The following is a 13464-nucleotide window of genomic DNA, read 5'->3' as shown; positions in this document are numbered from 1 at the left end:
GATGAACCACCTATTTACTATTTCGGTCACAAAATTGTACGATAACAATATTTATGGCTGAATCTTCGAAAGTGATTTAGAAGTGGAATGCATTAAGAAAAATGCAAGATTTATGGATGTCAACTTCTCTATTGTGAAGTTCTCAAGGAGCAAGCATACACACCCTAACGGCGTGTTATTCACAATAAAGAACCTGACATAAATAATTCTTGCTTTTCTTAATATTTATGATGTCGAAATATCATGGAAAGAATCTGTTCAAACAATACTCCCAAATACATGACATAGACAATTTACCTTTTTCCTGCCATATGACAACAGATTTCGGAATCTGTCAGTAACCTCTTCCACTGAGCGTCCACGGTTTATCTGGGATCTGTCAGATGCAACTTTCACCCCTTCTGTCTCGTCTTCTCCCACTTTGTCCAGCTCCTCAGTGCTCTGTGTGATCTTCATTCCCATCATGCTGTACTCCATCGATGTTGGCTGATGTCCCTCCAGCAGCAGGTCCGCTATGTCCGTGCCCACAACTGACTGTATAACACAGTACAACATAGTGAGTTAGTTTATGAGTGATTCAGTACAACACAGTCCATACAACAGTCACTGCAACAGTCGGTCTGGACTAGACAATTCAGTGATCAACTGCATGAGCATCAATCTACACAATTGAGATACAATGACATGTGTAAACCAAGTCAGTGAGCCTGATCCCTTTCATCACATTACGACGAGCATACGTTACTGAAGATCAAATCTTACCCGGATCTTCATGGGTCCTTTTAAAGAGAGAACTTGTTGTTTCGTATCACCAGTAACACTAAGTGTTGTTATGTATGAATAAATATCTATCGAGAATATATATCAGTATGTGTCTACACATAGTAATGAATATGCATTGATAAATATGTGTACATATCATGGAATATTTAACCATTATACCTGAAAATAAGAGTACATAAGCAGATCTGACCATAAGTCAATGATTGCTAGCTGATGAAGATCACAAAACATAATGACAGACGGGACAACACATAAAACAAATCAATCCCAAGTTATATGTATATCAAATATGACCAATTATCACAACAGACATGCAACACACCCCATTCTGTTTGATGAGGAGTTCCAGGAGCCTCCAGATGAGAACTGCAGAGTCGCGATCCACCATGTTAATGTTCTCTGCACACTTCTGGGCCTTCCGCTGACAGAACTGCAGAACATCATTCTTGTGTGTGTCGGCTCTGTGGGCAGAAATAAAAGAAAAACTAAGGACAACCTCAATAAAAGAGCTCCATCATGGTCCAATGCCCCTGGGACCACAAACTTACTGCACCCAGCAGGAGGTATCCTTTCCCTCAACTCACAACTACCTTGCGACTGGCCCCAATCAACCACTTGACGATATCTACCTTAAGACAGTGCCCCAGAGACACCTACCTCATGACAGTGAACCAAAGACATCTACCGTGTGATAGTGCCCCAAAGGCACCTATGTGGTGACAGTGCAACCACACACACCAACATGTTGACAGTGCCCAAAACATCCCAACGTGGTGACAGTGCCCTAAAGATACTAACATGGTGAAAGTGCCAACAAAACACTAGCATGGTAACTGTACCCCAGACACCTACCGTGTGAGTGGTCCAGGGAATTCCTTCAGCTGCTCTCCTGAAGAGTTGTCCGACAAGGTTTCCTCCAAGCTATGAACTTCAACTGTGGCTGGCTGCCCGTCACCAGGACGATTTGGCAAGACCTTTATCAGCTGACCATTGGCACCAAAACTAGCGCGGACATGTGGTATTGTGTGCTTCTGCGGTGTCATACGTCCAGGGGTTTCTGTTTTAGGTTTGGAGAAAGATATTAGCTAAACAATATGGAACATTTTCAAAAATGAGCAGAGTAAGAGAATGTTTTCTGCCAGAGTGAGCAATTATTTAACCGTACCAGGTTTTGGCACGTGCATAATCAATACAAACAATCGGGCAACACATTGTGACGTCCTCATCACAATCAGCACTTAGAGATGTGGTTAGTGGATCAAACCACCACCACCTTTAGTACTTGGGGTAGACACTATCTACTACAGGAAGCTGGTTGCACTTGGGATCTTGTTTAACACAGAATCCTCACATTCATGGATAAGTTACAATGAAAAAACATCTGCATTATTTTTAAATACAATGTACATTTTTCAAATGTTCAGACATCACATGAAAGATACACAATAAGTTGCTATACAAACAGTGGCAGCCATTACTGTATGTTTAACTGACCTTGCTGATATCCGTCGCCATAGTAATAGCCATAGTTAGGGTCATAGTCATATCCATAACCATAGTTGTCATATCCATAGTCATAATCGTAGCTGTGTCGTGCATATGCCTTCTGTTCATCCAGACCTTGACGACTGGATGACCTTGACCCATTGCCCTGATAGTACTCTCCACTGGACATAAAACAAGTATACAACTTCAAAGTGAGTGGAGTGGGGGAGTGAGTATGGTTTAACAAAGCTTTTTGCAATATTCCAGCAATATCAAGGCTGCAGACACCAGAATTAGGTTTCACACATTGTACCCATGTGGGGAATCGAATAAGCATCTTGGCCTGGTGAGCGAATGCCTTAACCTTTTGTCTACCCTAACAACCCTACAAGTCAGTTTTCATTTCAGGCAATCATATTGTGGCATCTTATTGTCTGTGGGCTACTAGTTAATTTCCGTTTGCAGTTTCTAGCTGCAAACAAACTTGGATTTCATTTCATTCTGCTCAGAACACAGCTATTACATTTTGCCTATGATAGTAAAGTAGAGTCATCATTCTTTGCTATTCTTTGCCACTAAACATCAACATCAAATACCATATTCATCCTTTCTAAATTACATGATCATGTCACAAAAATCAGGGCAAATGGAGCATTAGACAGGAAAAGTTACATTCTTCAAGTAACTTGCTCTGTAGCAAGTGGCTTTTCAAAAAAATCTGAACCCCTGGAAAACATGAGCAACAATCTATTAATGGTGACACATTTATGTGCAATAAGCTATGTTAAGAACCTGAGAACCTGATCAATGATAACCTCATCACATCTCCTCTTGTAGGTCTGAACAAAAAACAGTGACCTTTGAACCTCAGTTCTGTCAAAGTTTGCTCATAGCAAGTACAACGAGGTCACATAACTGAATGTACACAAATATGCAAAGGAGATATACTGTTGACATAAACAATATCTTTAATACTGACAAAACAAAACTTTGAATGTAGGGAGGAATACGTGAATAGAAAGTAGACTTGTACATTATAAGGTGAAACTGAAAAGAAACGAAGTTTTAAAAAAACAAAAACGCAAAAAGTAATTAACATTTGAAATGCATCCTATTCATATCATGCATGCAGAGATGCCCAAGCCACACAGACATGCAAACAAAAAATGGTTAGATGAATAGTCATGCAAATATGTGCAAGCCATGAAGGGTAAAAAAGCCAAGTGATAACTAACAGGGTGATATGTGTATATTTCCCACCTACAGACTGGACACAACTTGCTCAACTTGCTCCACACCCATCAGCACATCCTTCCTGATCCATTTATACATCCACAGCCATATCCATATCTTTATCACAGTCTACACCCATCAAACCCTTAACATACTCTATACATTGTTCCCTGTACACCCAACACACCTTAAATTCAGTACTCACATCCATCAACCCATCTTCCATCATCCCCAAATCCCTTCCATCAAATCACTCAACCACCTATCCAGACAGCCTTCCTCAACCCCTTATCCATCCACTCTCATCCAATCTCAACCTATATCCTCACAACCTTCTCCATTCCTAAATGAACCCTGCCATATGTTACCTCAACACCCTTCCTCCCAGTCTGCCCTATCAGTAGGGCTGTAACAATTCGGCTTGATTCATCAAAAATCAAATCTGACACCTTAGTTTCGATTTTCAATAGCCATCATCACATTTCGATTTGGTAATTGAATACCTATGTAAATTATTTCCACACAGCCAGAATGTAATGTTACCTCCAGCTCCAACAGTTTTGAGCACTGAAATAAGGCGAAACATGAACGGTTGACTCTGGACTAATTGTTGATAGTAGACATTGCCAAGTTTAGTGGATTTCATGCCAAAGAGAAAGAGTGCTGAGAGAAATCTGATGTTCTTACTTGTATGATGTTGCAGCCCCACACATCCTCTTATCCATCTACCCCAACCCCCCAAACCATTACCCTCCCACACACCCCTGTATGAGTAAGTTGTGGCTGCATGCAGGTGCCAGAAGCAATTCTTGGAAGGATTCTTGTACTACATGCAACAGCAAATCATCAAAAGCTAACAGTAAGCAGGACTGAAATCTGAACATTCCATTAAGGAACAGTTGTTTGGAGGCCACAATATGAAACACAGGTGCTACCACCACACCATCATGGCAGCTAGTGCATCCACGCTGCTGCTACCTCACCTCTGTGACAGCTCATCCAGAGCAGGGGTGTGTCCCCGGGACTGACTGTGCTGACTGTAACGGTCTACCTCTGGGCCTGCCCCATACTGACTGCTGTAATACTCGCTATATCTGCAAGTTAGTAGGACAACCAACATGGTTAAGGCTACATCAACGTGTGGAAGTGAGACCAGTTGAATCACTGATAAATACTTGTTAATTTTGGAGGTGGATTAACATATGAATTATGAAGCAGGACCAGTTTAGTCTCAGATAAATACTTGTTAGTTTGTGGGTTGGTTTAAAATATGAAGAAGGACCAGTTTAATTATTGATAAATGCTTGTTAGTTATTTTTTTTTAAAAATAATCAGAAACATTATTGGCTTGTGGTCTGCACCTTTTATGAGTTTAGTTTATTTCCCTTTGTAAAGACATTCCATTAGAGGCAATTGTGGTCTCATGTGTGGAACTAAGTTCTATAATATCGTTATATCCTTCATTTTGGACTTATATTATTCTGGGCAATTTTTCTGGATATTTGTACCAAAAAAAGCAGAATAAATGAAAAGGCTGTCACTATGCATCCTATGTTAGATTAAGCAGCAAGTTAGGCTAAATGGCAAGAACACTACAAAATGATGCACTGACATGTACAAAAATAATTTGTTCCAATACATTTCTAGGCAAATTAAAATCATATGAAATCAGTCCTTCCCCAACTATTAGGCAATGTAGAATATTGCCATTGTTAAAAAATCCAGCCTAAGGTGTCAGGTAAAGCAGCATAATGTTCTGTCTGTTCCATTCTGTCTTTCAGCAGCATTTAGAAGTTGCTTTATGTGACCAAGTTCTTTTATGGATAAATCTTCTTTTAATTCTTTGACACACACTGTTTCGTGGTCATTGTCATACTATAGCATCAACTGTAGGTTCACCTGATGAAGGGGTCTGAAATGACCCCACAACACTGTATGTCAAAGAATTAAAAGAAGATTTATCCATAATTGTCCATTCTGTTAGACAATGCTGCATTCCCAAAACCAATCTTTATTAACACAATGCCATGCCATGCGACAGTCTCAGTTCTCTCTTAATTTGGACTTCTCAAGACATTCTTAGAAAGTTTGCTGGGAATTCCCAAGAATTCCTACATCATATAAAGGTTTTAATTCTGTTTCAGAGAGGTACATCTTTTAACTTTCAAATCATGCCAAGTCAATTTGGCAAGTCAGATGGGGGTCTAGATAATTAATTATGCCCTGAAAACATTGCACTGGGAAATCTCTGACCATGGAATGAGAGAAGCTAATAATGCTTCAGGCTTATTTATCAAACATTACAGATAATCTTGTTGAATGATGGGATGGGGTTCATATGTACACATGCAGGTCTCTTTCTATTATTTGGGAAGAAACATCAGTATTATCAAGAAGACATTACAATAACCCCTAAAAGTCTCAAGGTTTTAGTGCCATATATCAGGTTGGGAGGTTGGGAACTAATGGTGTTCCGATTACTTGACTTCATCAATGATTGATCGGTACTAAATATTAATCAAGGAATTGATCATAATATCTGTGACTAATCATGATTGGTTAATATGCATCTACATTTTGTGTAATGTAAGCCAGTAAATATTTACACTGTTTTCAATGTGAATTTCACTCATGGTTATCCATCTCAAGCCTTGTAAGTCAATATTTCATAACAAAGGCAAGCACACAAGCACATAACAAGGAGATCCTTGCTTGGTTCATATGACAGCATGTGACTGCTAACAACAAATGACAAGACTCATAATAGTCTTGTATCATGTCGCTTCCTTTCTTACGAAAAAGGTTGCCTGGAAGTTAAACATTAACTTTATGATCAATCATTAATCAATGATCGATCGTTTTGATAGTCCAATGATTGAGCATGAAAATTCAACCAATTCCCAACACTAATGGGAACTCCCAGCTAGATCCTTGACATCTGATTCGACAGATTCACTATGCTATGCCATGAATGCACAGATAAAGAAATGCAAGACTATTTTAAAAAAATAGAGCATAAGAGTATTGACCCATGAAAATAATTACTCACAAAGTTATCCGTGAAAATCTGTTATCATACAGAATAATTCAATTTCACTGAGTCAATCTCTTCAAATTAACACAAATCGAACAATCTTCAAAGTCAAACAATCTACACGTAATACAACTCTGAAAGACCTTTAATTCCATATATCAATAAATTACCCTTCACTTTACACATCTAACTATAGGTCTGCAGTCTGAAAGGTACTTCATTTCAAGGACAATGGGGCATTTAAAGGGGAAACTTTCAAAAGCTCATTGTAAGTCTTGCATCAGTTTCATTACTATGTGATTAATATTTCTGCATGGAATTTTTAAGGTGAGCATACTTCTACTTTGAAGAAACATACCAATATAGTTTTCCTCAAGTTTGTGCACTATAGACAAGCAGGTAATGTAAAATGGGCAATGGGAGGAGACAGTGTGACATGACTGGGGAGGGGCTACATGACATGACTGGGGAGGGGCACCTTGATGTGTCAGGGGAGGGGCAACATGATGTGACAAGGGAGGGGCAACATGATGTGACTGACGAGGGTCAACATTACATGACTGGCAGTGGGCACCATGACTGTGGACGGGCAGCAAGACATGACTGGAGACAGGTAACATGACATGATTAGGGACAGACAACATGATATGACTTGAGACAGGCAACATGACGTGACTGGCAGTGGTCAACATGTCATCACAACTGTCAGCACACATACATAATCGATTCATGAAAACAGGATGACTATAAACACCATACAAACACACACTGTTAGTTTTCCGCTGTAGTACAGATCATTTCAACTTCTTGTTCTTGGAAAATATCCAAAAGACTTGAAGAAAAATCATGGAGGGACATTTTAAGCACATCTCAAAAAGATTTCTAAAAGAGTTTTTGTATAACTGGCTCATCCATAACTTAAACAAGCAAGTAAACTGATCTGTCCCATATTACACTCTACAGGCAAGCAGTGCAAGTCATACCTTGGGTTGTATCCATGGCCATAGTACTCATCATAGTAACCTTGGGAGTAACGAGCATCCCTTTGGTAGTAATGGTAATATCGGTCATCATAGTAGCGTGAAGATCGAGAGTTGTAATAGTCATAGTCGTAACCTGATCAAAGAAAAATTACTGGTAAAAAACATTGTTTATCATGTGCTGAACATCAATATTCAACATCCACAACCATGGTATCAATATTTATTACTTGTTATTTACACGAATAATCAAAATTTGCATGTCAAACTCTAAACCTTTTAAACATGTTTCAAGATTTTAAGTACTGAATCACAGTGAATGGCTGCAAAAACCTGTAAACATCGATTCAGCAATAACTGGGCTAATAGCTTGATAACATTGTCTGAGCTAAGAATCCAAGATACTGTGGTGATAAAATGATAGACAGCCAAATGACCATCTGATCCCCACTTTATTCCAAGTAAGGGAGCTAATCAGTCCTTGGATCCTTTCTGACAAATCTCTTCGTGGATGGTCGTATATCGATTATATTCTCTGTATCAGAGCTGTAGCACATACTAAGACTATGACAAAGGTCATTGTGACATTCCACCTTAAGCTCATTATCAGCTTGGACCACTTCCGGTATTTTGCCACTTGAGTCTGATGATTATGTTAATACAGAACTACATGTAGTGGTACTACGCAATATTCCAATCCCTAACGTAAGGGAGGAATAAGTGCCCCAAATGGCTTGTATCATAGTCAACCAACTCACCTCGGCCATATTTGTCCCTGTAATATGCATCCCTATCATAATCCGTTCGAGACCTTGACCTTTCAGGTACCTGACCTCCTGACCTTGACCCAGGGCGTTCTTCTTCTGCAATCATTGAGTTGCCTGATTCAAGAATCTATGGACATGGTCTCATTCATGTTACCATGGTTACAGCATTCACTGTAAGTACTTTTGAAAGTCTCTGAGATTTTTTTCAGTATTAGATGAATGCATAGTAGTAAAACATGCATCACAACAGCCTAGTCCATTTCAGCCAACGCATTTTAAAGCTATAAAGGCATATTATGGTTATCAATATGTTAAAAATTTGCCAGATTTGAGAGCTAGTCAGGCGTCTATCATGATGAAGCATTCCGACAGCTTTACAACTAACCTTGTCTGGAACGGGGTCGCTCGTATCTCTCATCACCATAGTAACCATCACGACGGTATGGTTGTCTGTAATCCCTGGTTCTGTAGGGTTCACGTCTCCGACTTTCCTCATTGTAACTGTCACCTCTACTCAAAGGCCTCTCATAGTCATACCTGGGATCATAATCCCGGTAACCATAGCGATCCTTATACCTCCGGTCTCGATATTCATCCCGGTCACGGTAATCAATTTGAGCATCAAGCTCCTCAAGGGAGTTTATTGATCGGTTGTCTTCTTCCTTCCTCTTAAAGTCATCTTCGTGGCTCCTCCTAACATCATCCTCTTGGCTCCTTTTCACATCATCTTCACGGTTCCTCTCATTTTTCCCGTACCTGTCACTTCCACCTCGCAAATCACGGTCAGATCTCCGATCTTTGTTCAAGGAGATTTGACGCTCATCCTTTCTGTCATTACCAAGATTATCTCCCTTGTCCTTGCTGTCCTTCAGCTTGTTCTCCAGACTCGCCTGCACGGGAATCACAGGAAGTCCCGAACTCTTGCCCTGAGATCCTGCTGTTGTAGCTGCTGCAGACCCAACAAGCATAGGAGCTGCAGGTGCCAGGATGATGTTGGTGGCAGGGGTGTCAATGTTGTCCCAGAGTGTAGTAGCCGGTGACATGCTGTGTTTGGCCCTGTGGCTCACTGGGTGGAAGGCAGACACATGTTTCCGTGGTGACGAAGGTGCTGAGCGTCCTGGAGGAACAGGTGGCTTACTTCCTGAATCAACAACTGCATCAACTGCTGAAATTACCTCAGTCTGTTTAGCATCAGTGTTTGAGCTGGTTCCCTCAGGAACACTTCCTAGGGTACTGTGAGTCCCATTAGTTGGCACAGGTGGTTGGAAAGCACTAATGTCGGTATTGGCTACACTGCTAGGTGCTGGCTGGGCATCATTTTTCCCTATACTGTCAAGTGATGGCCTAATGTCCATGTTCGCTACATTACCAGGTATTGGCTTGGCACACATGTCTGAAGCACTCGGATCCACATTTGTTGCACCGCTTGACACAGCCTGGGGTATATCTCCAGGAAAGGAAGACATATTGTCAGTAGCTGTTTGCTGCACAGTAAAGTTACCATGGTTGTCAGGACTGAATAACACTGGTTGGCCAGATGCAGGTGCATCTCCTTGCAGTGATGGTAGAGATTGGTTAGAAGCATTCCTTGAAACATTTCGGGGACTTCTCCTGTAGATGTTACCCCTTGCTGGTGACCCAGCAGGTGGTGGGCGCAGAGCAGTATCCTGTTGCCCAGGTGATGACACTGGTGGTCCAGATGTGTTCACCTCTGGTTGGTTCTGTCCAGGATTTTGGCTAAGATTTTGGAAAGATTCACTGACAACTTCCTCACCCCCACCTATGAAAAAGTTAGCCCCCGTTCCTCCTTGACCAGTCTGGTTGGGAACAATCTCCCAATCATTCAGGTTTCCTGTTTGCTCATCCTCCACTCCAGGCTGTGGAGGTGGCAAGTTCCCACCAGCATTCTGGTTTGTGTTCCCTGCACTCACTGGGTTGGACCCTGGTTGCCCATATTGACCTGCAGCTACCATTCCAGAACCAATTGTGCCTAAAGACACATTCTGGAACTGATTCGTTACATTTTGCACAAAATCCTTATTATCTATATCTTCAAGCGATGCTATAGACCCATGACTTGAATAATTCACAGTCTGCATACTCGCATTGCTAATGGCCGAGTCAGTTCGGTGAAATTCAGGGTTCACATTAAGGTATTGTGGTAGACTCGTCAGTCTGGGTTCTGCAGTCACAGCAGGACCATCGAAAGCACTATCCCCATCATCTTTTCCAAAGAATCCTGCCACAGTGCCACCATCTGTGTTCATAGAGTCATCAGCAACAAGAGCAGATGAGTCTGACTGGCTGGAGCCGGAGGGATCTAGTTGGTGACTAGAGCTCGACTGCTCTAGACTTGAGGATGTGGAGTCATTTAATCCTCCAGATTGGGAAAAGAAAGATGCACTACTATGAGAGAAATTTCCTGAAGTTTCGGGTGATGTTTGCTCATACACCTGTCCTGATGCATTGCTGTTTGAGACACCAGGCTGGTGCTCCTGTGCATTTGACACAACAGGAGATGTAACATTTCCTGTGTGGGTGGTGGGCACCTGCTGGTTGGTTGGCCATGGCTGGTTAGAGTTCACCCATTGCTGGTCATTCCATACAATTTGCTCTTGACTTTGCTGCCAGTTCTGCTGAGTGTTAGGGTCCCAGTTTTTCTGGGAATTTGGGTCCCAATGCTGTTGTGTATTCGGATCCCAATGCTGTTGGGTATTTGGATCCCAGTTCTGTTGAGGGTTGTTGGGATCCCATCCTGACTGATGCCACTGATTGTAGTACTGACTGTCACTCCCAGGCTGTTGTCCTATCACCTGACTCTGAACATGCACTCCCTCGCTGGACTGCTTCACCACACCTTGACCTTGAGCATTCACACTTGGCTGTGCATAGCCTTGACTTGTATTTACAGAGTTGTCTGCCCAGCTGTTACCCCAACTGTTCCAAGAGTTACTTGCCCCTGCTTGGCTATTTTGCAAATTAGCTGCTTGGTCTACATTATTGGCAGCAGAAGCTTGAAACTTGGTGGGATCGTAGAACTGAACACCGGTTCCCTGGGTGTTGGGAAGATCCTGTGTTTGCCACGGTGCAGACTGACTCATTCTGCAAAACAAAAGATTTCATGGTCATTTGAGTTCAAAACTATGACAGCATTCTTAATTCATTTTTGGTCCTTAGAATGTCTGAGTTTTCCCTATATGACATTTGAATCTAGAGACTACAAACTCTTGAAATCAATATTGTAACATCATGAACAAGGACACCTTGACAGTGTTCATGGTAGGTTTTGTACAAGCATGTGCAGAAAAAAAAGCATAAATATGTAGTCCTAATCTTTTGGATGTGAATTTTCATTACAATCCTGAATGATTTCAAAATTTATTGTTTTTCTATATGTTGTTGTTTTAAAGTACTTTTTAAAACTAAGTAGATCAGAATCTATACATTCAAAACATGCTTGCAAAACATTTTAATGCAAATAATGCTTGAATTTCAGTCTTAAATTCTACCTCTATATGATATAACATAGATGTTGGAATCATTTTAATTTGATACTGGGCTCAGTAGTTTTAATTTGACAATATACCTACTTCTCTTAACTTTAATCAACACTAATTTAAAGATTTAGATTATCACATGAATTTTGTTTAAATGAATTACTTATGCTTCAGAAAACCTGTTCCAATAGTCTGATAGACCTGGATGTTTTGGAAGAAACCACAATTTGCTCATCTTAACCGTTTTGTTTGTTTGAACAAGTGTATCTGAGATAACAACAATGAGGGTGTATGTGGTGTTGAAGCACCAAGGTTAGATATCTATTCACTTCACTATCCATGGAATTAATACAATACTGTTTCAAGTTTTGGGTACATAACCTTTTGAAGGATTATTGCAAAAAAATAACAATTTGTTTACTTTTGATAAACAACTGACAAGACAGTAAAGATTAAGTCAAGAATCACTTGATCAATGCCCTTTAAGTTTAACATGTTCAAACGTCAGGGGGATAAAAGAATGTGTTCCCCAAATCCCTTTTACCATAGAAATGATTGAATGAAAGACTCAAATGTCTTACCGGCTTATTAACTACTTTTGCAGTCGTATAAAGCCACATTTCACCAAACTCTTAAGATGCTAACGTTAACGTCAAGTATCAGACGGCCCGGTTACTACTTATTTAACAGCTGACATTTCATTTGCCTGAGATTTCGCTTATGGATCAATGGCATTCAAGGTTAGGTCACTGATGACAACTGTCAGACGATTAGTTTAAAATCGATGTTAAAGTGTCCCTAGATTTTAGTGGAGTATTGGCTGTGAACTGATCTGACCAGCTTACAAAACATATGTCACTTGTGAGTCAAAAACAAAACACAATATTGCCCAAAGTGAAGGCTTATCACTCACCTAGGAAATATTTGAAGTAATTCCTTCTCCTCGGTTTCAACACCAAAAGAATATCGACATCACAGAGATGGTGTAGCTTTGCATGTAGAATAAACTGGCTCCGAAACGACTAACCTGTGTGATTTTCAACAGGAAGAGTTCAGTCGGAAGCCATGTTGTCGATTCTTGTGATTACGTGTGCGTTCGAAACTAAAATCTACGCTAGTCAAGTTTTAACACTACAAAGGATTTCTTGGATTCTTGCTTCTTTTATATACTTTTTCAATCAATTATGTAGCAATAGTGACATCCAAAACGTGCTGTACTTCACTGTATGGTCCTGATATATTAAGAATAGTTGTCTGAAAATGATACACTAAACACTACTTCCTGTCATGCGCAAAAAGTCAAGCAATAATACATTATATGACTAACAACTGATAATCTCCAATTCCAAACGCCCCGTGGCTGCAAACTAATTTAAGAAGCAAACAAATATTTAGGTTTATGACTGCACGGGGAGCACGGAGCCGGGGGGCCTCCGTTACAGTCAAATGGTTTAATTGGATTTGGCCAGATAAGCTGGCCCAACCGATGATCCAGTCAGCGTTGCGTACACTGGAGTAGATCATCCTTTATCTGATTATCGCTGATTAATTAATAGACAATAGGCGTCACACCCGCTTGGATAACGCTCTTGAGGTTAAGATATCAAGGGAAGTAAATTCCAAATTTCTAATCACAAGAAAATCCCACTGGCGGTAGTACGCTCCAATTATACCACATAAATTAT

The 13464-nt window shown here is 40.5% G+C and overlaps 1 protein-coding gene across 5 annotated transcripts in view; it reads right to left on the bottom strand.

The window, feature by feature from the left end:
• The window catches only part of LOC137273529 (protein transport protein Sec16A-like), a 39597-nt gene extending 26691 nt beyond the window's left edge, over positions 1-12906 (bottom strand). For 2 of the 5 annotated variants that reach the window (XM_067806254.1, XM_067806257.1), the window contains exons 1-9: positions 12693-12906; positions 8668-11384; positions 8274-8378; positions 7519-7651; positions 4485-4595; positions 2278-2450; positions 1636-1840; positions 1106-1244; positions 298-534 (exon numbers count right to left, since the gene is read on the bottom strand). In XM_067806254.1, the coding sequence (XP_067662355.1) occupies positions 298-534; positions 1106-1244; positions 1636-1840; positions 2278-2450; positions 4485-4595; positions 7519-7651; positions 8274-8378; positions 8668-11383 (3819 nt within the window). In that variant the 5' untranslated portion in view covers position 11384; positions 12693-12906. The remainder of the gene's footprint in view (positions 1-297; positions 535-1105; positions 1245-1635; positions 1841-2277; positions 2451-4484; positions 4596-7518; positions 7652-8273; positions 8379-8667; positions 11385-12692) is intronic. The other 3 variants (XM_067806256.1, XM_067806259.1, XM_067806258.1) reach the window with 3 other exon arrangements.
• Positions 12907-13464: the final 558 nt, after the last annotated feature.

Source organism: Haliotis asinina, chromosome 2, assembly GCF_037392515.1.
Source record: "Haliotis asinina isolate JCU_RB_2024 chromosome 2, JCU_Hal_asi_v2, whole genome shotgun sequence".
NCBI classification, from domain to species: Eukaryota; Metazoa; Mollusca; class Gastropoda; order Lepetellida; family Haliotidae; genus Haliotis; species Haliotis asinina.
Note: the sequence above shows the minus strand (reverse complement) of the source record. Positions and strands in the feature narration are given on the sequence as shown.